The 24,354-nt window shown below is 44.5% G+C and overlaps 1 protein-coding gene across 11 annotated transcripts in view; it reads right to left on the bottom strand.

Annotated features, from left to right (window-relative positions):
- Nucleotides 1-24,354, bottom strand: part of ano5a (anoctamin 5a) — a 195,413-nt gene that overhangs the window by 57,193 nt on the left and 113,866 nt on the right. For all 11 annotated transcript variants that reach the window (XM_059652172.1, XM_048545538.2, XM_048545536.2 and 8 more), the window contains 3 exons: nucleotides 7,586-7,654; nucleotides 1,773-2,057; nucleotides 1,171-1,284 (listed from right to left, as the gene is read on the bottom strand). In XM_059652172.1, the coding sequence (XP_059508155.1) occupies nucleotides 1,171-1,284; nucleotides 1,773-2,057; nucleotides 7,586-7,654 (468 nt within the window). The remainder of the gene's footprint in view (nucleotides 1-1,170; nucleotides 1,285-1,772; nucleotides 2,058-7,585; nucleotides 7,655-24,354) is intronic.

The raw sequence follows: 24,354 nt of genomic DNA on the forward strand, positions 1-24,354 counted from the left end.
CATTGACTTCAGACTGATTCTACATTTGGTCAATTGTTGCCTTGATGTCAGGAGCAGTCACCCTCACTTTGGTCTTTTGTCCATGGTTAGGCTGAGGCTATAATGAGGTCAGGAGCTGAGTGATCTTGGCAGAACGCAAAATGGGCATTACTGAGCAGGTTGTTGCTGAGAGGAGCTGCTTGATAGCATGTCAATGACTCCTTCCCTCACTTTACTGAGAGTAGACTGACGGGACTGTAATTGGCCGGGTTAAATTTATCCTACTTCTTTTCATGTACAGGACACTCATGAGTGATTTTCCACTTTGTTGGGTAGATGCCAATGCTGTAACTGTACTGGATCGGCTTGGCTCGGGAAGTGGTGCATTGTAGATTCAAATCTTCAGAACTATTTCTGGAATGTTGTCAGGGCATATAGCCTTTGCAGTATCCAATGCTTTCAACAATTTCCTGATATCAATTGCAGCGAATTGAATTGGCTGAAGACTGGTATCTGTAATGCTGGGGACCTCTGGAGGATGCTAAGATGGATTATTCACTTGGCACTTCTGGCTGAAGATGGATGCTAATGCTTCAGCCTTGTCTTTTAATCTGATGTGCTGGGCTCCTTTACCTTTGAGCAAAGAGGTATGTGTGTACATGGTAACTCACAAACCCTTATTACCCTGGAAATGGGGAGAGGAGAAACAGAATACAGAAGTGAAAGGATATAAAGAATTGTTCAGGATGAACTCTCTTTCAGCTTTCAAAAGGGACCATTTCTTCTGGAATACAGAGGTTCATTCCTTAGTCATTCCCTAATACTCTCTCTGTCCCTACAATTGGTTACATATATCACACTCATCATTACTTCCACTTTTAGCAACAGTGTGCATATGAGCTGAGTGTGGGAGGTGACGGACTGACACTAACTGGTAACCTCCTCCAGAGATGTGTAAAATTTGAGATTCAGGTCAAGGCTGCCAGAACATCAAAGTGTCCCTGCATGTGTGCCGTCCACTAGTGTCCTAAACGCTCAATATTCAGCCTATTAATGAAGCCTAAATGACATATTTTATGCCAAACACAATGTGACACATATTTTTAAATCTCTGAAAAACCAACTGGAGATTTAAACACAACAATAATATTTAGGTAGAAGCACACTGTCTTTACTGAACAGAATACATACGTCATGAAGTGGGAAAGCAGCAGTGTATGTGCCATTGTTGAGTAATCTCTTAATCCCAAATTTCCTCTTGCCTTCTTCTGTCGCATACTTGCATCGAGAGAGAATGTAATACACCTGGAGTACGAATTGAGAGAGGGGGATATCGCATGAAGAAGTGTACAGCACAGTTCCCGTTTACAGCATGGGAGAGGGATTGGAAATTCACAACGAAGTTTGCATTTTTCAGGGAAGAAAACACAAGTTTACGCTTCAAAAATGCAGTTAAAAGCAATGAAACCCTATCCAAATCCAGTGCTCCATAGAGCAAGGAAACAAACTGATTGATAATTATAAAGAGCATTACCGCAGAATGCTGTTGAGAAAGTAAGGACAAAATATTCACGCGATTAAGCAGCTGCTTCCAATAAACACAAGTCTACAGAGCTGGCTTGACACCTTCTGTATCTCCACAGTGGTTTGTATTTGTATAAATAGAATGGATCAGTGCAGCACAGAGAGGTGTACTGAATGCAGAGCAAAGTCATCTTAGAAATGTTAAGTTACACTCAAAGTGCCATATCATCTGTATCGAAAGCAAATGGTTTAAACTGGACTGTACTTACAATTCGGTTGCGAGTAGAGGGCGAGAAAAAAGTCTCTGGATTATTAATGAGGAAGAGCTCTTGCCGCTGTTTACTGAAAGGTGCTGTGAAGTAATCCGGTTCAGGGTTTATTATTGTTGGATTCAGTCGAAATGGTTTCAACATCCAGTCAAATGGGTTTTCTCTCGCTTGGGGAATATCATTTTCTTTAATAGGCACTTTAATGTGCATAACCTCCGCATATGTGGCCAAGACATCCCAAGGAGCGTGGATCTTTGTGAAGTAAGTTTTCCCGTCTTCTGAATCCTGAAAATATATACATCATCTTAGCTCAAACAGCAACTCCATTTTATGCACTTTACTATTGCACGATGCAATGTCTCAGTGGTTTGTGGTCAGGATTGTATGCTGCCACCAATCCCTTTCCCAATGCCAGTCGAAGGGGTTGTTCAGTAGACTGTAGTGGAGGGTGGACCACAAACAGCTCTCAACGCAAGAAGCTCTTGCCTTTACATAACAATATAGTTTCTTACATATCAAGGTGCAAAACTGAGGCATATTTACTATTACTAAAAGGTAGAGACCCCTGGCCTGGTGTCAGAGACCATGCCAGAGTCTAACAGGAATTACATATATTTGGAAAGACAAGGACTGATTAGGGATTGTCAACATGACTTTGTGTGGGGAAGTACCAAAGAGGATTGATGAGGAAAGTGCTGTGGATGTGATCTATATGGACTTCAGTAGAGCATTTGACAAAGTTCCTCATGATAGAATGGTTAGCAAGGTTAGATCAAGTGGAATACAGGAAGGACTAACCATGTGGATACAGAACTGGCTCAAAGGTAGAAGATAGAGGGTGTTGGCGGGTTGCTTTTCAGACTGGAGGCCTGTGACCAATGGTGTGCCACAAGGATCAGTGCTGGGTCCACTGCTTTTTGTCATTTATAGAAATGATTCAGATGTGAACATAGGGGTACAGATAGTAAGTTCACAGATGACACCAAAATTAGTGGCAGAGTGGACAGCAAAGAAGGTTACTTCAGAGTACAATGGGATCTTGAATCAGATGGACCAATGGGCTGAGGAGTGGCAGATGGAATTTAATTTAGATAAATGTGAAGTGCTGCATTTTGGAAAGCCAAATCAGGGCAGGACTTATATACTTAATAATACTTATATACTTAATCAGTGTTGCTGAACTAAGAGACCTTGAAGTGCAGGTTCATAGTTCCTTGAAATTGGAGTCGCAGATACATAGGATAATGAAGGAAGCATTTGGTATGCTTGCCTTTATTGGTCAGTGCATTGAGTGTAGAAGCTGGGAACAGGAGTTGGGAAGTAAGGTTGTGGCTGTACAGGATTATTGGTTAGACCAATTTTGGAATACTGCGTGCAATACTGCTACAGAAAGGATGTTGTGAAACTTGAAAGGGTTCAGAAAAGATTTACAAGAATGTTGCCGCGGTTGGAGGTTTTGAGCTATAGGGAGAGGCTGAATAGGCTGGGGCTATTTTCCCCTGCAGCGTTGGAGGCTGAGGGGTGACCTTATACAGGTTTATAAAACGATGAGGGGCAGGGATAGGGTGAATAGCCAAGATCTCTTTCCCGGAGTGGGCGAGTCCAAAACTAGAGGGCGTAGGTTTGAGATTAGTGGAGAAGGATTTAAAAGGGATTCAAGGGACAGCTTTGTCACACAGAAGGTGGCGCATGTATAGAATGAGCTACGAGAGGAAATGGTCGAGTTTGGTACAATTATAATATTTAAATGGCATCTGGATGGGTATATGAAAAGGAAGCATTTATAGGAATGTGAGCAAAATGCTGACAAACCTGACTAGGTTAATTTTGGATATCTGGTCTGTTTCCATGCTGTATGACTATTGCTGATTTTCCATCCAGAGGTTGCGAAACATCATCAGACTAGGAGGAGTTCAGCATTAATTCTTTCTGAAGCATTAAGTTATACAACACCCTCTGCTCCCCATGTTCTGACAGTTTCCTCATCCAGGAAGCTGAGAGTGTCCACAATATAGCCAGCTTTATTGATTTCTGATGGAATAGGCTTGAGGGGGTGAATAATTCATTGATGTTCCTATGTTGCTGTCAAGCTTGCAATCTGTCCCGAACTCAGGAAGCTTACATTTTAAAAAAAAGCTGTTTCCCATCAACCTGACGTTAATTTATTACAACGTCTGAAATAGGTGGGTCTTGAACCCTGCCCCACTGGCTCAAAATGTAAAGATACTATTGCTGCGCCACAAGAGGCATATTGAAATACCAAGTGAATTCTCCTGATCCTTACATTTATAGTTCAGAGCAATGTTCCATTAAATCCACTGGTGGAAACCTGAGTACAGAGACCGATAAATCCTGCAGTGAAATACACAGTTTGCATGTGTTAAATGACTTGCTAAGTGCAGGAAGCCTTACGTATTTTGGTGGATATCAAAAATGCAGCAAAAGTGCTCAAGTAGTTCAAGAGCCGAGTAGCCCTGGCAGAACCTAAACTGCGCGTCACTGAGCAGGTGCTGCTTGATAGCACTGTTACTGACAACTTCCATCACTTTACTAATGATCAAGAGGAGACTGGTGGGGCGGTAATTGGCCGGGTTGGGTTTATTGTGTACAGGGCATACTTGTGAAATTTTCCACATTGTCGGGTAGATCCCAGTGTTGTAACTGGACTGGAACAGCTTGGGTAGGGGAGCGGTAAGTTCTGGAAGCACAAGTCTTCAGTACTATTGCCGGAATGTTGTCAGGGCCCACAGCCTTTGCAGTATCCTGTGTCTCCAACCATTTCTCGATATCACATGGAGTGAATCAAATTGGCTGAAGACCGGTATCTGTCGCGCTGAGGACCACTGGAGGAGGCCAAGACGGATCATCCACTCGGCACTTCTGGCTGAAGATCTCTGCGAATGCTTCAGCCTTATCTTTTGCACTGATGTGCTGGGCTCTTCCATCAGTGAGGATGGGGATACTTGTGGAGCCTCCTCCTCCAGTGAGTTGTTTAATTGCCCACCACCATTTACAACTGGATCTGGCAGGACTGCAGAGCTCAGATCTGATCCGTTGGTTGTGGGATCGCTTAGCTCTGTCTATAACTAGCTGCTTCGCTTTTTGGTGTGCAAGTAGTCCTGTTTGGTGGCTTCACCTGGTTGATACCTCATCTTCAAGTATTCCTGGTGCTGCTCCCTGGCATGCCCTCCTGTACTCTCCATTGAACCATGGTTGATCCCTTGGCTTGATGGTAATGGTTGAGTGGGGGATATGCTGGGCCATGAGATTACAGATTGTGCTGGAGTACAATTCTGCTGCTGTTGATGGCCCACAGTGTCTCATGGATGCCCAATTTTGAGTTGCTAGATCTGTGTGAAGTCTGTCCCATTTAGCACAGTGATAGTGCCACACAACACGATGTGAAGGTGGGACTTTGTCTCCATAAGGACTGTGTGGTGGTCACTCCTAGCAATACTGTCATAGACAGATACAACTGCAGGTGGCAGACTGGTAAGAATGAGGTCAAGTACACTTTTCCCTTTTGTTAGTTCCCTCACCACCTGCCGCAGACCCAGTCTAGTAGCTATGTCCTCTCAGACGTGACCGGATCGATCAGCAGTACTGCTGCTGAGCCACTCTTGATGGTGGACATTGAAATCTCACATCCGTAGTACATTTTGTGTCTGTGCGATCCTCAGTGTTTTCACTAAGTGTTGTTCAACATTGAGGAGTATTGATTCATCAGCTGAAGGAGGACGATATGTGGTAATCAGCAGGATGATTCCTTGCCCATATTTAACCTGAAGCCGTGAGACTTCATGGGGCCCAGAATCAATGTTGAGGACTCCCACAGCAACACCCTCCCGAAAGTATTCCACAATGCCACCTCTTCTGCTGGGTCTGTCCTGCTGGTGGGATAGGGCATATCCAGGGATGGTGATAGTGGTGTCTGAGACATAGTCAAACTCACAGAATCATACCTTACAGACAATGTCACGCTATTACCGAACTAGTCTGTGAGGCATCTCTGCCAATGCTGGTACTAGCTCCCAGATGTTAGTGAGGAGGACTTTACAGGATCGACAGGGCTGTCTCTGCCATTGTCTTTTCTGGTGCCTAGATACCAGGTGATCTGTCCAGTTTTATTTCTTTGAGTCTTTGTAGTGATTGGTACAACTGAGTGGCTTGCTAGGCCATTTCAGAGGGCAGTTGAGAGTCAGCCACATTGTTGTGCATCTGGAGTCACACGTAGGCCAGACCAAGTAAGGGTGGCAGATTTCCTTCCCTGAAGGACATTAGTGAACCAAATGGGTTTTTCCGACAATCGGCAATGATTTCACAGTGATTGGTAGATTCTTATTTTCAGATTTTTAAAAAATTATTGAATTCAAATTTTACCATCTACCATGTTGGGATTTGAGCCCCAGTGCCCAAAACATTAGGTGGGTTTCTGGATTAATTGTCTAACAATAATACCACTAGGCCATTACCTACCTATGGGGGTTTCTGCTGCTAACGATACAAGACAGGCCTTTTAGGACTCAGATGCAAAGTTTCTTTGCCCAGAGAGTGGTAAGCCTGTGGAATTCTCTGCCACAGAAAGCCAAAACATTGAATGTTTTCAAGAAACAGATAGAAGTAGTTCTTAGGGCTAAAGGGATCAAAAAATCTGTGGAGAAACTGGATTGGGGACTGAGTCAGATTATCTGTCATGATCATACTGAGTGATGGAGGAGGCTCGAGGGGTTGAATGGCCTACTTCTGCTTCTATTTCTTGGCAGTGTTATCACTGATACTTTGATCATGCTTCCTGTTGTTTTCCATCATCTGGGGGATTGGGTGGAACCTGGTCCTCCAGCCGTATTTGCAGTGAACAACGCACGTTTTTTCATTCATTCAAAGAAAAATAGAACAAAGAAAATTACAGTACAGAAAGAGGCCCTTTGTGGGGTATGCATCTCATTTGCTGAACCAGCGTTTATTGCCTGCCCCTAGCTGATCTTGAGAAAGTAGTGTTGAGTTGCCTTCTCAAACTGTTGAAATCCATGAAGTAGAAAGCTGCTCACTGTCTACTAGAGAGGGAGCCCCTATCTCACTGGTGTCTTAGGTCCCTGGGATTACAACACAGGCTTCCAGACTCAGATGTCCAACACCTCAACAATATCTCTACTAACTTCTGGATTTCATGTTATTGAAGATTTGCACCAGAATAATGTATATATCACCTACAAATATGAGATTCATTATTCATTAGTACATCAGAAGCACATACGGTTTAAAATTCACATTTACACTGAACATTCTCGGCATACAGCTATTACTACTTGTCCCATTTCATGTTTTGTCTTCAGGTAGGCAGCTGGGAACTGCTACATTCACAAACGATGAGCAGCCCCTATTATGTATGAAGTACAGTGTAAGTTCCACTCATATGCTTAAGTGGAGAATCCACTGCATTTCCATCGTCCCAGTGAAAGAAGGGGTCTTTTAACAAGAGTTCTCAGCCAGCCTTGTTAGAGTTTGCTATAAATGTGAACAATGGCAAATTATACTTATATAGCACCACGAATTTAGCAGAATGTCCCGTGTCACTTGGCAGGTATGGAATCTGACAAAAAGTGGTTCTGATTAAGCTGAAGGAGATTGAGGTAAATTTTAAAGTGCGTCTTGAAGAAACAGAGATAGAATGGCAAATACATAAGAAAATGGGAATCCTAATTTATTCACACATTGCTGCATTAATTGGCCATCCCCAATTTCCGTGGAGAATGACTTTTGTCTCAGCTGGCTGCCAGTAATCAGATTTTGGAATAAAAGTGACCTTCACTTACATCCTTATTTTCAGTTTCCAGTTCAAGGCCTGTCTTCAAAAGATTTGTCTCGAACTCTTTCCTTCTCTCCTGAAAAAGAGAAATTTAACACAAAGAATGTCAAACAATCATTATCCCCAGAAACAGAACATGACTTGCAACCACAATTGGAAAAGTTGCCTATCTTACATAGATATCTCACAGTTCAATTACCATGGAAGGTTACACTGATCTGTCAGAGGGATGTTGGTTACACCAGCGAAGGTGTCACTCTGTCCATCCAGATTTAAACTCTGATGGCAGCAGTAACTCAATAGAGATTTAGATGTCAGTGAGTCAAGAAGTGGCCTTGCTGCCATTGCAAATTTCCCAAGCAACAGAGAAGATCTTCACCTAGAAGGGCAAACATATGCTTGAAATATCTGAAACATCACCTTAAATGTCTGCTGCTGCATCTCTATTGATCTCTCGCCTTGAATGCCTGTTCGTTTCAGCAAGCTCAGCTTTCATGCCCACTTATTTGCTCTTGTTTATGTTTAAACCATTAGTCTTAGACCCACTCTTCTCCCTTTCAAACTGAATGTAAAATTCAATCATATTGTGGACACTGCTGCTAATGGATGCTTTAACTCTGAGATCATTAATTAGTTTTGTGCCACGTCAACACAATACCAGGTCTAATATAACCACTCTGTGGTGAGTTTGAGAATGTGTTGTTCTAGGAAATTATCTCAAAAGCATTCCACAAACACAACCAGGCTACAATTTGTTCTGAAGAAGGTTCATTAGACCCAACATATTAATTTTGTTTTCTCTCCACAGATGCTGCCAGACCTTTTTTTTGTCCAGAAATGGAGAAAGGCAGTAGTGTGGGGGAAAAAGGCAGGAGTGTGGGAGAAAGCACACAGTTTTTGTTTACGAAGGAACTAGTAGGCAATTGACAATTGTCAAGACAGACAATAGGCATTCTCTTGGGCTATAAAATTCAGTGAATAATTACCATTTTTTGAAGGTGCGACAGACTGTTGCCCAGTGCGGAGATTTTCAAATGAGCAAAATCACTTTTAATCTGCTTTTTACAAATCAAACAATTGACATAAATTTATTCGCTAGCATCCCTTACATAGGGGTGTCTTCATACATGAAACACAGAAGGCTGGCATATGGGGACAACAAGCAATTGAGAAGTTAAATGGTATGTTGGATCCTAATAAAAGTGTGGAAATAGACAAAAATGGGGGAATCTTGGTCCAGTTATAAACGGTTTTGGTGTAACCATTCACACTGAGGCTGTGCCTAGTTTCAATCTCCTTAAGAATCTATGGAAGGAGCCTCTCCTCATCAACCCTAGCAAGTCACCCAAGAATCTAATATGTTTCAATAAATTTGCCTTGCATTCTTCCAAACTCCAATAATTGTTCTTACACAAGATAAAGTATCTTTGAGGTCACTGTGTCACTGAAGTAGCTCTTTCATGGACAATAAGGAAGTTCCAAAAAAAAGTACTTCTGACTCACTTTTAAAGGAACCTCCCACTCAATTAGACCAGTGGCAATTTTTCATTCACAAGCTATGCCCAGGACAGTTTGGGTAAATGGCTGGCTGGAGGTGAAGATTAAAACAAAAACATCGCTGGTAAACTGGACTGCTGGTCTGCAAGCACAGAGATTAGTCAGCCTTGGTTTTGTTAATTCCTTAACCAGTAATTAATCTAACCTTGACACATAACAGCAAACAGTGACGTGTCTCTCCAGAGAGCTTATTCAACATGAAAGAAGAAGGGTTTTCTGAAGAAGGGTCTAGACCCAGAACGTCAGCTTTCCTGCCTCTCTGATGCTACTTGGCCTGCTGTGTTCATCCAGCTCTACACCTTATTATCTCAGATTCTCCAGCATTGGCAGTTCAGTAAATGAACCTGTACTGACTCCAGACTCCTGCTCTGTATGGAATGGTGATAGTGTGTTAAAGTTCAATCAGGAAGTCCATGCTGCTGAGACTACACATGCTCGTACACAACAAAGATAACACAGTGTTGAGCTGGAGGAACACAGCAGGCCAGGCAGCATCAGAGGGGAGTCTGATGCTATGGACAATGGAAGTGGAGTTTCAATATTCTCTTCAGTGTACGGCCGACCAGGAATCTCTCCCTGCCTACCAGATTTTTAACTTGTAGGAGAAAAGGCAGGAAAGTGAGGTTGAGGGTTATCAGATCACCTGTAATCTGGTTCAATGACAGAACAGACCATGTGGGCTGAATGGCCTACTTCTGCTCCTATGTCTTATGTTCAATTTATGGTCATTGGAAGGATATGTGGTTTGATGTTCAGCTTGTCCAGCTGTGTTATGAACACATTTTCCTTATCCATTAAATCTGGGATGAGACTCGTAATCCACTACTTCCTTTTAATGCATTAATTTCCTTTCACCATATGACTGTTTCACTTTCCTGATACTGGTTGCTAAGAAACTTTGAAATTTGGGGCAGGAATAGGTCATTTGTCCTTTTGAGCCTGCGTCACCATTCAAAATGAACACGGCTGATCATGCAATCTCAGTATCCCATTCTCGCTGTCTGTCCATACCCCTTGATCCCTTTAGCTGCAAGGGCCACATCTATCTTCCTCTTGGATACATCTAATGAATGGGCCCCAACAGATTTCTGTGGCAGAGAATGGCCACATGCTTCTTTCATAGTAGTCACATGGAACATTCGAGGGGAAATTATACGTTTGACTGAAGATGCATGAAGGACTGCACTGTGGGAGCAAGGCAGGGTGGGCAACTTGGTCAAGTCATAGATTTGCTGAATTAGTGTGTACTGCTACGTGATTTATAAGAAAGTAGCTCAAATGTAATATGTGGAACCTTTCTCCTCTATACTTGTAGAGGCCTAATACATTTCGGCCTGTGCCAGGCTCTGAAGCTTCATATCAATGAAAGAGATAAAACCTAAACAAGCCCGAATGGTTTGTGTCAACATGAAACATGTGGAGAGAGCAAAGAAAACTGGCAAAAGGACAGAAACTCACAACTGATGAGTTGTTGGAGCTTTCAGAGTGGTCAGCAATGTGCTAAGGCAGTGTAGGTAAGTTCAAAACACAGGCCTAGCACTAAGCCTTCCAGCAAGAGTCACCTCAGTAAATGGTATCGAAAAATAGGAATCTCTCAGTCATAGAGTCACACAGCATGGAAACAGACCCTTCGGTCCTACTTGTCCATGCCACCCAGATTTCCTAAATTAATTTAGTCCCATTTGCCAGCATTTGGCCCATATCCCTCTTAAATTCTTCCTATTCAATACCCATCCAGATGCCTTTTACCAGCCTCCACCACTTCCTCTGGCACATCATTCCATACACACACCACACTTTATGTGAAAAGGTCAACCCTTAGGTCGATTTTAAATCTTTCCCCTCTCACCTTAAAACTAGTTTTGGACTCCCCTACCCTGGGAAAAAGCCTTGGCTATTCACCCTATATGTGCCTCTACTCGGTTTTAAAATACTTCCCTGCAGAAGGATTCTGCTTTGGGCAGAATTTATCTAGACTCCTGGTGATTGGCTTGGAGGTGGGAATGCTGGGAAATTGGAGTGGGGGTGAGAGCAGAGGGAGGGATAGCTACATTGGAATGTAGCTCCATGACATAAACTTGTCATAACAATGTCTACACAGGAGATAGCTTATGGCCCTCGACTGGAGCAATTTTATATTCTGGCTTGCATTGTGCCTGTGATAAAGCAGCCAAGGGAATCACGTAGCCTGGAGGTCCCAAGTCCCACAGAGGGGTCGACAGGTATTAAAGGGCTGTCCCACAGAAGGACGCTGTACCCGAACTGTTGGAAACTGGGATCCGCTTCGGAACTGAATTCTTGTTGTGTTTTGGGTTTAATATTTCCTGTGTCACATGTAACCTCACTTAACTGTGGAAGAATCGTCAGTAGCTTTCAGCAAATATATAGAGTAGTGTTTGGGAGAATAGTATTTTTTGGTTCTTTAAAGGACCTTCAAATGGAGGCGATGGTAGTCCTGATATTATGGGTAAATACCCATAAAGGCTTCAGATGGATATTTGTCACAGCATAGACTGCCTGTTCACAAAAGATGGGATGCCAAATAAGGTTGGTTAATGCATCAGAGAGAGGATAATTGTCCAGGGTAATGAACCATCATCTTCTTGGGAGAAGGTCAGGTGTTCCCATGCATCAGCCCAAGGGAAGAACAAAGACTATTAGCACTGAAGACTACAAAACAGCTGGGACATACACTACACCATTCCAACACTGTAATGGTATGCTGCTCTGCTGCTCCACTCTGCAGAACTACTTTAGGATTGGAAAAGGTGTGACAGTTACCCACGACAACAGGATGACTCCTGTCCCCTTGCCCACCTCCCTTTGAGTTCTCCATTACCTGCAAGCCAGGAAGACATGGCAACTTGGTATCTGTGCTATTTGTTCCTCCAATGAGAACATAGAACAGTACAGGCCCTTTGGCCCACAATATTGTGCCTACCTATTATCTTAGTAAGATCAATCTACCCTGCATTTTACTATCCTCCATTTGCCTGTGCAAGAGTCGCTTATAAGTCTCGAAAATTCACTCCTCACAAGTGAATCACTTATGACAGAAATGCTGTGTAAATAAAACTCATTTCAAATGATTACAAAAAAATGCAGTGAGTTTTGATTCTAGTGTGCCAATGTTTTGCACTGTGTTAGCCAAGGTTTGTGGGGGTGGTGGGGGCTAAGAATTACCTTGAGACGTACAGTAAACGAACACAGTCTGCTCACACAGCAAATAGGGTCTGTTAAACAGCATCTCAATTCACAGGACAAGTGAGATCCCTAAGGCAAATCCTTTAACAGAAGGAAGTACATTAAATACAAGTATTCTTTAAAACGGAAGCCACTTTCCTTCAGAGAACAGTAAAGATGCTGTGTCACAGCCACAAAATGAGTGAGCATGTTTTCACATACTGCTGCCTCATTGAAGTCTTGTGGGCAGACTGTGTTTCTCCCTAGGGAGTGACAGGTACATTCGAGACCCCGAAGTTAATCAGTGCGCTCATACTTTCCAACTATTTCAGCCTAACCGTCTTGCTTGCTGACGTGGTGAGAGCGAGAGCAATAATAAAACTAAGATTAATACTTAGAGAAAGTATTTCACAGACAATGGAAGTATCCATTATAGTTTAATTTTTGGCTAAAAGAGCATTCAGTTGATATAGATAATAAAATGTGAGGCTGGATGAACACAGCAGGCCAAGCAGCATCTCAGGAGCACAAAAGCTGACGTTTCGGGCCTAGACCCTTCATCAGAGAGGGGGATGGGGGGAGGGAACTGGAATAAATAGGGAGAGAGGGGGAGGCGGACCGAAGATGGAGAGTAAAGAAGATAGGTGGAGAGAGTATAGGTGGGGAGGTAGGGAGGGGATAGGTCAGTCCAGGGAAGACGGACAGCTCAAGGAGGTGGGATGAGGTTAGTAGGTAGCGGGGGGTGCGGCTTGGGGTGGGAGGAAGGGATGGGTGAGAGGAAGAACCGGTTAGGGAGGCAGAGACAGGTTGGACTGGTTTTGGGATGCAGTGGGTGGGGGGGAAGAGCTGGGCTGGTTGTGTGGTGCAGTGGGGGGAGGGGATGAACTGGGCTGGTTTAGGGATGCAGTAGGGGAAGGGGAGATTTTGAAACTGGTGAAGTCCACATTGATACCATATGGCTGCAGGGTTCCCAGGCGGAATATGAGTTGCTGTTCCTGCAACCTTCGGGTGGCATCATTGTGGCACTGCAGGAGGCCCATGATGGACATCCCATCTAGAGAATGGGAGGGGGAGTGGAAATGGTTTGCGACTGGGAGGTGCAGTTGTTTGTTGCGAACTGAGCGGAGGTGTTCTGCAAAGCGGTCCCCAAGCCTCCGCTTGGTTTCCCCAATGTAGAGGAAGCCGCACCGGGTACAGTGGATGCAGTATACCACATTGGCAGATGTGCAGGTGAACCTCTGCTTGATGTGGAATGTCATCTTGGGGCCTGGGATGGGGGTGAGGGAGGAGGTGTGGGGACAAGTGTAGCATTTCCTGCGGTTGCAGGGGAAGGTGCCCGGTGTGGTGGGGTTGGAGGGCAGTGTGGAGCGAACAAGGGAGTCACGGAGAGAGTGGTCTCTCCGGAAAGCAGACAGGGGAGGGGATGGAAAAATGTCTTGGGTGGTGGGGTCGGATTGTAAATGGCGGAAGTGTCGGAGGATAATGCGTTGTATCCGGAGGTTGGGAGGGTGGTGTGTGAGAACGAGGGGGATCCTCTTGGGGCGGTTGTGGCGGGGGCGGGGTGTGAGGGATGTGTCGCGGGAAATGACATTCCACATCAAGCAGAGGTTCACCTGCACATCTGCCAATGTGGTATACTGCATCCACTGTACCCGGTGCGGCTTCCTTTACATTGGGGAAACCAAGCGGAGGCTTGGGGACCGCTTTGCAGAACACCTCCGCTCAGTTCGCAACAAACAACTGCACCTCCCAGTCGCTAACCATTTCCACTCCCCCTCCCATTCTCTTGATGACATGTCCATCATGGGCCTCCTGCACTGCCACAATGATGCCACCCGAAGGTTGCAGGAACAGCAACTCATATTCCGCCTGGGAACCCTGCAGCCATATGGTATCAATGTGGACTTCACCAGTTTCAAAATCTCCCCTTCCCCTACTGCATCCCTCAACCAGCCCAGTTCATCCCCTCCCCCCACTGCACCACACAACCAGCCCAGCTCTTCCCCCCCACCCACTGCATCCCAAAACCAGTCCAACCTGTCTCTGCCTCCCTAACCGGTTCTTCCTCTCACCCATCCCTTCCTCCCACCCCAAGCCGCACCCCCCGCTACCTACTAACCTCATCCCACCTCCTTGACCTGTCCGTCTTCCCTGGACTGACCTATCCCCTCCCTACCTCCCCACCTACACTCTCTCCGCCTATCTTCTTTACTCTCCATCTTCAGTCCGCCTCCCCCTCTCTCCCTATTTATTCCAGTTCCCTCCCCCCATCCCCCTCTCTGATGAAGGGTCTAGGCCCGAAACGTCAGCTTTTGTGCTCCTGAGATGCTGCTTGGCCTGCTGTGTTCATCCAGCCTCACATTTTATTATCTTGGAATCTCCAGCATCTGCAGTTCCCATTATCTCTCATTCAGTTGATATAGCCAGTTTACGGTTAAGCTGGCATCTTTAGGGTGCAGATGCTATTTTATGGCCCCCAGCGAGCGGATGAGGTGGTGTTGGTGGGGGCACATATTAAATGGAATGCCAGTCTCGCCCACAACCTTCTCACCCTGCCTTGATGTGATCCCCATCACACAAGCTCGATCAGGAGTTGACCAGCCCACCCATCAGCTAATGGCCTAGAACTGCCAAGCTCCACAGGATGTACCCTGGAAGATGTGGGCAGGTAGAAGGTGACAGAAAACTCGGAACATGGTGTGAGCAGTTTCTGAGTTGGGTTGTGTGGTAGCAGAATCACCTCCAACTAGACTTTATCAAAGAGAAAATTTGAGAAAAAAAATTCACCTAGTGGATGATGAGCATCTGGGATTCCATCCCCTATTCCCAATTCCTCCGCCTCCGCCGCATCTGCTCCCACGATAAGACATTCCACTCCCGCACATCCCAGATGTCCAAGTTCTTTAAGGACCGCAACTTTCCCCCCACAGTGATCGAGAACGCCCTTGACCGCTTCTCCCGTATTTTCCGCAACACATCCCTCACACCCCACCCCCGCCACAACCGCCCCAAGAGGATCCCCCTCGTTCTCACACACCACCCTACCAACCTCCGGATACAACGCACCATCCTCCGACACTTCCGCCATTTACAATCCGACCCCACCACCCAAGACATTTTTCCATCCCCTCCCCTGTCTGCTTTCCGGAGAGACCACTCTCTCCGTGACTCCCTTGTTCGCTCCACACTGCCCTCCAACCCCACCACACCCGGCACCTTCCCCTGCAACCGCAGGAAATGCTACACTTGTCCCCACACCTCCTCCCTCACCCCTATCGCAGGCCCCAAGATGACATTCCACATTAAGCAGAGGTTCACCTGCACATCTGCCAATGTGGTATACTGCATCCACTGTACCTGGTGTGGCTTCCTCTACATAGGGGAAACCAAGCGGAGGCTTGGAGACCGCTTTGCAGAACACCTCCGCTCAGTTCGCAACAAACAACTGCACCTCCCAGTCGCTAACCATTTCCACTCCCCCTCCCATTCTCTTGATGACATGTCCATCATGGGCCTCCTGCACTGCCACAATGATGCCACCCGAAGGTTGCAGGAACAGCAACTCATATTCCGCCTGGGAACCCTGCAGCCATATGGTATCAATGTGGACTTCACCAGTTTCAAAATCTCCCCTTCCCCTACTGCATCCCTAAACCAGCCTAGTTCGTCCCCTCCCCCCACTGCACTACACAACCAGCCCAGCTCTTCCCCCCCACCCACTGCATCCCAAAACCATTCCAACCTGTCTCTGCCTCCCTAACCGGTTCTTCCTCTCACCCATCCCTTCCTCCCACACCAAGCCGCACCCCCAGCTACCTACTAACCTCATCCCACCTCCTTGACCTGTCCGTCTTCCCTGGACTGACCTATCCCCTCCCTACCTCCCCACCTATACTCTCTCCACCTATCTTCTTTACTCTCCATCTTCGGTCCGCCTCCCCCTCTCTCCCTATTCATTCCAGCTCCCTCTCCCCATCCCCCTCTCTGATGAAGGTTCTAGGCCCGAAACGTCAGCTTTTGTGCTCCTGAGATGCTGCTTGGCCTGCTGTGTTCATCCAGCCTCACATTTGATTATCTTGGAATTCTCCAGCATCTGCAGTTCCCATTATATCTGGAATTCACTGCTTAGCAGGGTGGTAGAGGCAGGGACCTTCAAGACACTTGAGAAATGTTTTGGATGAGCATTTGAAACTCACAGGGCTACAGGCCAAATGCATCCTCTGTGAAATTTTCTATAAATTCCAAGAACCATTGTTAGGGAGATGGGGGAGAACAGGAATGCAACCCAGTTACAGAGGTCAAAGCTGCTACGTTTGTGAGACAAGTTCAGTTTCTGCAAACTACCACAAACAGAATGAATTCACAGTCTACTAGATTCAACAAATAGAGAAGCAATGGCTTTTCCCTTTAACTGAAGAGATATAGACCTGAACTCCTAAAATACTGATGCATACTCTCCTTCTGTAACCTTATTCCTATTCCATGTTATTAATCTTGGCATTTCTCATCATCTTGGCTGCTCTCCATTTTTGTTCTGTATAATTCTGTTTCATTGACTCTCTGACCTTCATGTATGTACACAAAAGGAAGTTCAAGCTCCATGAAAATGTCATAAGTGTAAAATGAATTATTGGCTGCAAAGATTTTTTCTGCGCAACAAGTCTCACATAGTCACAACAAAAACGTGCTTGTTTTATAGTACAGACAGAACTCACCAGTACAGAATGGCTCTAACAGAAACGCAAACAATTTCTGCCTACTCAGTAGGGAGCTCTTGTGGTAGATGTCTCACAGTCTGTTTGTCAGTTTGCCTTTAAGAAACATGTTAATGATATCTTTACTGTATCATAGTTTGTGACCTAAGGGTAGATGATCACCATACACCATCTTACCAGGGATCACTTAAAACATGACCTCCTACTGGAGGCATGCTCTTCTGTTGTAACTCAATGGAGTAAATATTAGCCCAGACACTTCTGTGCCTGTGGTATGCAATATCGACATATCATAATTAGTTGTTCAATTCTTGAATTCCACAATAAATATCCAGTTTTGTATGTCACATGAGATAATAATAAGCACTGTTGCATCATGTATAGCAGCCCAATAATGTAAAATCCTTTACATTCCAATGAGGTCAACTTCCAAAAGTCTAGAGAATATAGGTTCAATTTTTTTCAACCTCTCAGTGTAGAACAATTCCCTCATCCCACCTGCCAATTTATCAAACCTTTGCTGTACCACATCTGATGTCAAGTACATCTCTTAGATGCGGAGACCTAAACTGCCCACAGTATTCCAGATGTGGTCTCACCAAAACCTTGTACAACTTTAACAAGATATCTTTATGCCCATACTCTAATGCCCTTGCAATAAAGGCCAACATTCCTACTTGCTTGCACACCAACATTCTAAACACCTTGCACAAATTTATTGGCGCCTTGTGGACCAGTCACACGCTAGTAGGTTGTTCAGCTGATGTCTGATTGCTCCAAGCTCCAAATATGAACAGGTGACTTCCCAATTGGCAGAAGTTCAAGTAGTCAATTTACATACAGATCATGCAGCTTAAACCAAAGCGTCAGGGAAGCTTTGTATTTAATTTATTGCATCAGTCAGTCAAGTGAAAATGAACTGCAGTTCATCACTAGGGTAACAACATACGAAGGCATAGTGTTGAATGGCCATGGTAAATCAATACTACAACCGCAAGCCAGCTCATTATTAGCTACAGGGAATCAAATATGGGCTCTTGTGGTTTAGAGGTAGTGTCCCTTCTTTTGGGCCAGGAGGTCCAAGTTCAAGTTCCACCTGTTTCAGAGGTGTAGTAACATCTCTGAACAGGCTGATTCTAAAGATCTAGAATCAAATCGCTGGATTGACATTAGGCTATTATAGAAAGTGTACACTCCAAACTGCTCTAGAGCATGCTAGCTAATGAGTCTCCCACTTTCCCTATGGCCTTGCAGTGCTCTCCCTTTTAAGTGCTTAACCAACTTGCATTTCACCATTAACGTTTAAACTATTCCTGCTGCCAGTGAATGGTTCTGCAGATCCCAATTTGCCAAGTAAAATTACAGTGAATACATTTTATAATTATAACGTCTTGAGGTTTTAAGCAATTCTTTTGCCTAATACGGCTTAACCAGAACCCATAGCATCCACCTACACAGTTCACCACACAACCTTCATTTCAAAATGTTCTTATTTCTTTCTGCACAATATTGTACCCTTTTCTGCAGCTAGCACAAGGTGGCAGTATCACAGGGCCCTTTCATGTGGTCTATTAAAATCATGTTTTCTGTATTTTTTGTCTGACCACTGCAATAATTATTGGTATCAAAAGACCACAAGATAACATGTACTATTTAACTGCTGTTGGATTCCTATTTCCTGCAGCAATCCAATTTCCCTATTTCTTTTACTAACTGCTGATTTTAACATGTACACACATAATATTTACATATACTACATAAACTTTGCTGCCAGGAACAGATCCATCTGGGCAACCTCTTCACATATTGACATAAGATTCCTGGCTGGGCTGGAGTAGGGAACAGGGGGAGATGCAGTGATGGGAAGGGTGATGACAATGAGGTGGATATGGGTGGCGTGAGGGAGTGGGAGGGATAAGGGGCTTAATGCAAGGGGGAGTGCACATGGAAGGGGAAGGGGCTCGGTGAGCGAGGTACAGGAGGCACACAGTGGGTAGAGATGGGGCAAAGAGAAGGGGTACAGCGAAGGAGGACCATCCCCCCCGTTAATTTACTGGATGACCATGTCACTAGTTGGGACAGCATTTCTGGCCGATCCCTAATTGCCCAGATGGCAATTAAGAGTCAACCATATTGCAGAGAGTCTGGAGTTGCATGCAGGCCAGATCCAGTAAGGAGATCAGTCTCCTTCTCTAAAGGATTTGGGACGGACCCAAGTGAGAGGTAACAGCACTGTGATGGGGAGAGGCTTATGAAAGAGAGGATGGAAAAAATGAGGGAAGAGCATCATAAAAGGAGAAGGAGCATAGAGAAGGATGAGGGGCAGAGTGAAGGAAAGGGAACCATGAAGAGGGTAGGGACACAAGCAAAATGAGGAGGGGCACCATGGGCCTGAACAAGCCTGATGCCCAGATCTTCAAAATTCATCATCTGCATCTGCCAGGCAGAAGGAGAGAGACTTGGCAGCACTGGGGTGACAGATGTATCTGACTTTGCATAAGGAGCAGAGAGAGAAACCATCGTTCTCAATGAGCTGAAGACTGTTGATAAAGGACACCTATTCACCTGCTGAATGCTTTACAAAGCAGCTTTGGGTTTCAGTGGTGGGAGAAAAGAGATATAACTGTAAAGAGGAAACACTGGGGACGTAGAAGCTGGCATTCTCGATGACTGATCGGCTGTGATCCAAGGTTGACAGATCCAAATTCAACGTGAGGAGACAGCAAAGTAGGTTGGGGGCCATCGGGGTCACCAGCAGAACTGGCCATGTTGTTTCTGTTAACTTTCAACATTGTCATGATGTTCAAAATGCAACTGGACAGGTATGGACAAGCAGCAGAACTGGGCTGGAGAGGCAAAGGGTCAGATTGTCATTGCTGAGACGAGTCATAGAGATGTAAAGCAAGGAAGCAGACCCTTCGGTCCAACTCATCCATGCCGACCAAATATCTTAATCTAATCCCATTTTCCAGCATTTGGCCCGTATCGTTATAAACAATTCCTACTCATATAGCCATCCAGATGCCTTTAAACTATTGTAAAGTTTAAAGCCTCCACCACTTTCTCTGGCACCTCAATCCATACACGCACCGCCCCTTGTGCGAAAAAGTTGCCCCATAGGTCCCTTTTATATTTTTCCCCTGTCACTTTAAACCCATGCCCTTTGGTCTCGGGCTTCCTTAGCCTAGGAAAGTGACCTTGGTTCTTCACCCTTTCCACATCCCTCATGATTTTATAGACCTCTATAAGATGACTCCTCAGCCTCCAATGCTCCAGGGAAAACAGCCTCAGCTTATTCAGCCTCTCTCATAGCACAAACCCTCCAACGCTGGCATCATCCTTGTAAACCTTTCTGCACCCTTACACGTTTAACAACATCTTTCCCACAGCAGGGGAGGTAAGTGCCAGGTGAAGTTGGGTGAGTTGTACTTTGGATAGAGATAACTCTCAGCCTTGGTGGCTGTCGATAATGGAGAGCTGTTTAAAAGGCCCAGCTCATCTTGGCTTTGCACCAGCTGTAATTAAAAATAAGATGGAAAGAAGAATTCCAGGAGTGGTGCCTGACATACGGCCGAGTTTACAATGTTGGGTCCGAAGAGTTTGAGGAGAATTATGGAATCCCTACAGTGTGGAAACAGACCATTCAGCCAGTCAAGAATACACTATCCCTCTGAACAGTATCCCACCCAGACCCAGACCCACCCCTACCTGATCCCTGTAACCATACATTTCCCATGGTAATCCACCCTAGCCTGCACATCCCTGGGCTCCATGGGAAATTTAGCATGGCCAATGCACCCGAACCTGCACATCTCTGGACTGTGGGAGGAAACCCAAGCAGGCAGGGGGAGAATGTGCAAACAGCACATAGACAGTTGCTGAGGCTGGAGTCGAATCCGGGTCCCTGGTGCTGAGAGGCTGTAGTGCTCACCACTGAGCCACTGATATGTTGGCTTAGTCAGTACGTCAGCATAAGCACCTTTCAGAATCATGCCTCTTGTATCTGTCTATCAGAGGATGTGATTTGAACAGATAAAGCATCTAAAGATCTCGTAGTCCGTCCTGCCTTGGTCACTTGAAGCATAGCTCTCTGCACACCCCTTGTTACAATCCTGACAGCTTGATATTAGCCCAGGCACTCTCATGCCTGAGCAAGGTACATAATACTTAAATGTAATTAAGCCTGTTGGATTCTTCAAACCACAATATCCATTGTTCATTTCTTGTGTTACAGGAGGTAATGGAATGTATAGTAGAGAAAACATTGTGTTGGACACAAACTCGTGCGAATATAAACTCTGAAATTAAAAGTAAAATTGCCACAGTCCTACCAAATCACAGGGCTGCTCTCTTATTCGAAGTCAGTCGGGTGGGAGAGGTGGATAGGTGGGGAAGAAGATGGACAGGCTGTATCAGGTCAAGGAGGCAGAGAAAAATTGGAGGGGTGATCATGGGATGAGGCTAGGGGTGGGGAGATTTTGAAACTGGTGAAGTCCACATTTAGGCCATTGGGCTGTATGCTCCTGAGGTGGAAAATGAGGCGCTGCTCCTCCAGTTTCTGGGTGGTGTCACTGTGGCACTGGAGGAGGCCCATCTTCTCTCCCACCTATCTAATCCTCCCACCTCATTGACCAATCCCCACCACTCCCTATCTGCACTCACCTATCACCATCACACCTACCTTTCCCAGCCTCACCCCTCCCCTCTCTATTTAATTCTGAGCTCCCTTCCCCCTCCCCCATTTCTGAAGAAGGGTCTCGAACCAAAACATCAACTTTACTGCTCCTCTGATACTGCCTGGCCTGTGTTCCTCCAACTCCACTCTGTGTTATCTCTGGCTCCAGCATCGGCAGTTCTTACTGTCTCTCAGTAGAAGTGGTGGTTTAACCTGAGGGTTTCCATGCGAGCCTCAGACGAGTGGAAAGGTTGAGGAGTCCTTCATGATAACCTCAGCCAATGAGTGAATTAAACCTGCACTGTCAGCATCACACTGCATTGCAGACCAGCCAAGTGAGCTAATCAAAACCCTATCCTGAAATTATCATGTGCAAGATGAGCCTTCATAAGACATGCCTCAATTTACTGCATGTCTGCTATTTCTAACACAAGCAGACAAAACAATGTAACTTCTGTGCACCGACAGGAAAATGCCATCTGAATACACTAAACATTAATTGTTAAAAAGATATAAATGAAGCCGCTAGAGATGAGCTGGAGAAGCAGAATGATATGATAAATCATTGAAATGATGACAGAGGATTCGGCAAACTGTGTTAATTTTTGCACAGAATGGGTAAACTGATAGGAATGTAAGGCACAGACTCTAACTTAAGCTTGTAAGAAAGCTGATGCAGCCCACAGGAATTATACACAAAAGGATGACTCATTACACAGCAGTATCTGAGATCTGAAAGCTAAAGAGAAGTGATCATATCAGTTAAACATTTTGAAAGGAGCTTTATTTTGAAGTGACATGCCAAAATCTGCATAAAAATCCCTGCAGTCACAATTAGTATCCCACAATTAGTACAACTGTCATTGCATTAAAAGCCTGGAACCCCTTCTCTAACAGCACAATAGGTGCAGCTGCATCTCATGGGCTGCAGCAGTTCAAGAAGTTAGCTCACTCCCAAGGCAATTAGTAAATGGACAATAAATATTGACCCAGCCAGCAACGTCCAAATCCCACGAACAAACAAATAAAATACTCTAGAGATTATCAGGCCCTTGTCTCACAAAGGGTTGAGAATGATAGATGAGTTTTAATTTCAAATGCCAGCTGTTGTATTTTGCTTTGCTATAAAAACAAAATAGTAACTGCAGGACATTGTGCCTCATTGAAGCTTACAAAATGTTTGAAAGGAAAAATGCTTGGATGCAGGTAAGATGTTTCTCCTGTTTGGGGAGTCTAGCACAATTTAAAATTAAGGTGGATGGCATTTAGGTCCAAGACGGTGTGAAATCTTTTTACCCAGAAGGTTGTGAACCTTTGGAATTCTCTACCACAAAGCAGTGCAAAAGCTTATTCTTTGAGGCATGTTTAAAATAGAACAAAAACAGAAGTTGCAGGAAAAGCCCAGCAGAAGGGCTTTGCCCAATACATTGTTTCTATCCTAGCCTTTCGTTCACTTTTGCTTCAATAATTGACAACTACATGATCTTTATAACCTCATAATGATGCAGGAAGTTCCAGAGCCTGCTAAAACTTCGATTTTTATTTACAGCATGTTCAATTTTCAACATTCTAAATATTCATAACTTTAATCAAGCTATAGTGTTTCATTAAAGATCTTTCATCAAAGTATTTTTGAGCCTAAACCGCTTGACCCCCTATTATATTTTACGACTTAAGTATCTTTTCTACATGAACAAATGCATATGGACGTACATGGAATAGCGTAGGTTAGATGGGCTTGAGATCGGTATGACAGGTCGGCACAACATCGAAGGCCGAAGGGCCTGTACTGTGCTGTAATGTTCTATGTTCTATTTTCTATGTTCTAAATCTGTCACCTGGGGATTTACCAAAGGAAATTCAGCAATTTAGCAGTATAATTCACAAGTGCCTTTGGAAAATTAGTTTGTTACCCACTACCAATTTTTCGCAGTGAGGCAAATTTTTAAAGCCCCAAATTAGGGTTTAAACAATTTTAAGAAGGCCCACTTTACGATTTTTATTTTGTAATTTCACTAAGTAGCTTTGTATCCTTTAATATTCATTAAAATTATCATGAAACAGTAACACTTACCTCCAAAAGCAGACGTGGCCCTCAGTGTGGGTCATGCTGTCTGAACATGTGTGGCTTAATTACCTAGGGTGCCCTAGAACCATTTAGCCAACTACTCTAACTCTTCTCAAAATGTCTTCAAAAATTATTTGACAAAGAGCTATAGGACCACTTTAATTTGGTAAAATATATTTGTGCATTTTTTTTGAAGAGAGAATGTCTGCATAGACGCACACCAATTGTTGCCTTTGTTTTATGTTTGTTAAACTTCGGAATGTTTACCAAGCAAACAGAAATGCAGAATCATCAGAATAGAAATTTATATCAGACAGTAATATTAAAATTGTGATAACAAATCTCTGCCCTATTTCACCTGCTTGTATATCAAGTGGGTGTAAAATGGACTCCTAACTTACCATCAGGCATTCTGCAACATTGTCAGAGATGAAATTCTGACCCTTTCCCCTTAAGCAAAACAGCACTGTCACAGAGATAATTTTTGGATAAATAAAAGAGTTTTGAATCAAAACGGCCCTATAAATGTTACCTGCTCGTTACCTATTTGCTGAAAACTGATACTCAAATTTATGTAA

This window comes from Stegostoma tigrinum, chromosome 17, assembly GCF_030684315.1.
Source record: "Stegostoma tigrinum isolate sSteTig4 chromosome 17, sSteTig4.hap1, whole genome shotgun sequence".
Classification (NCBI taxonomy): Eukaryota; Metazoa; Chordata; class Chondrichthyes; order Orectolobiformes; family Stegostomatidae; genus Stegostoma; species Stegostoma tigrinum.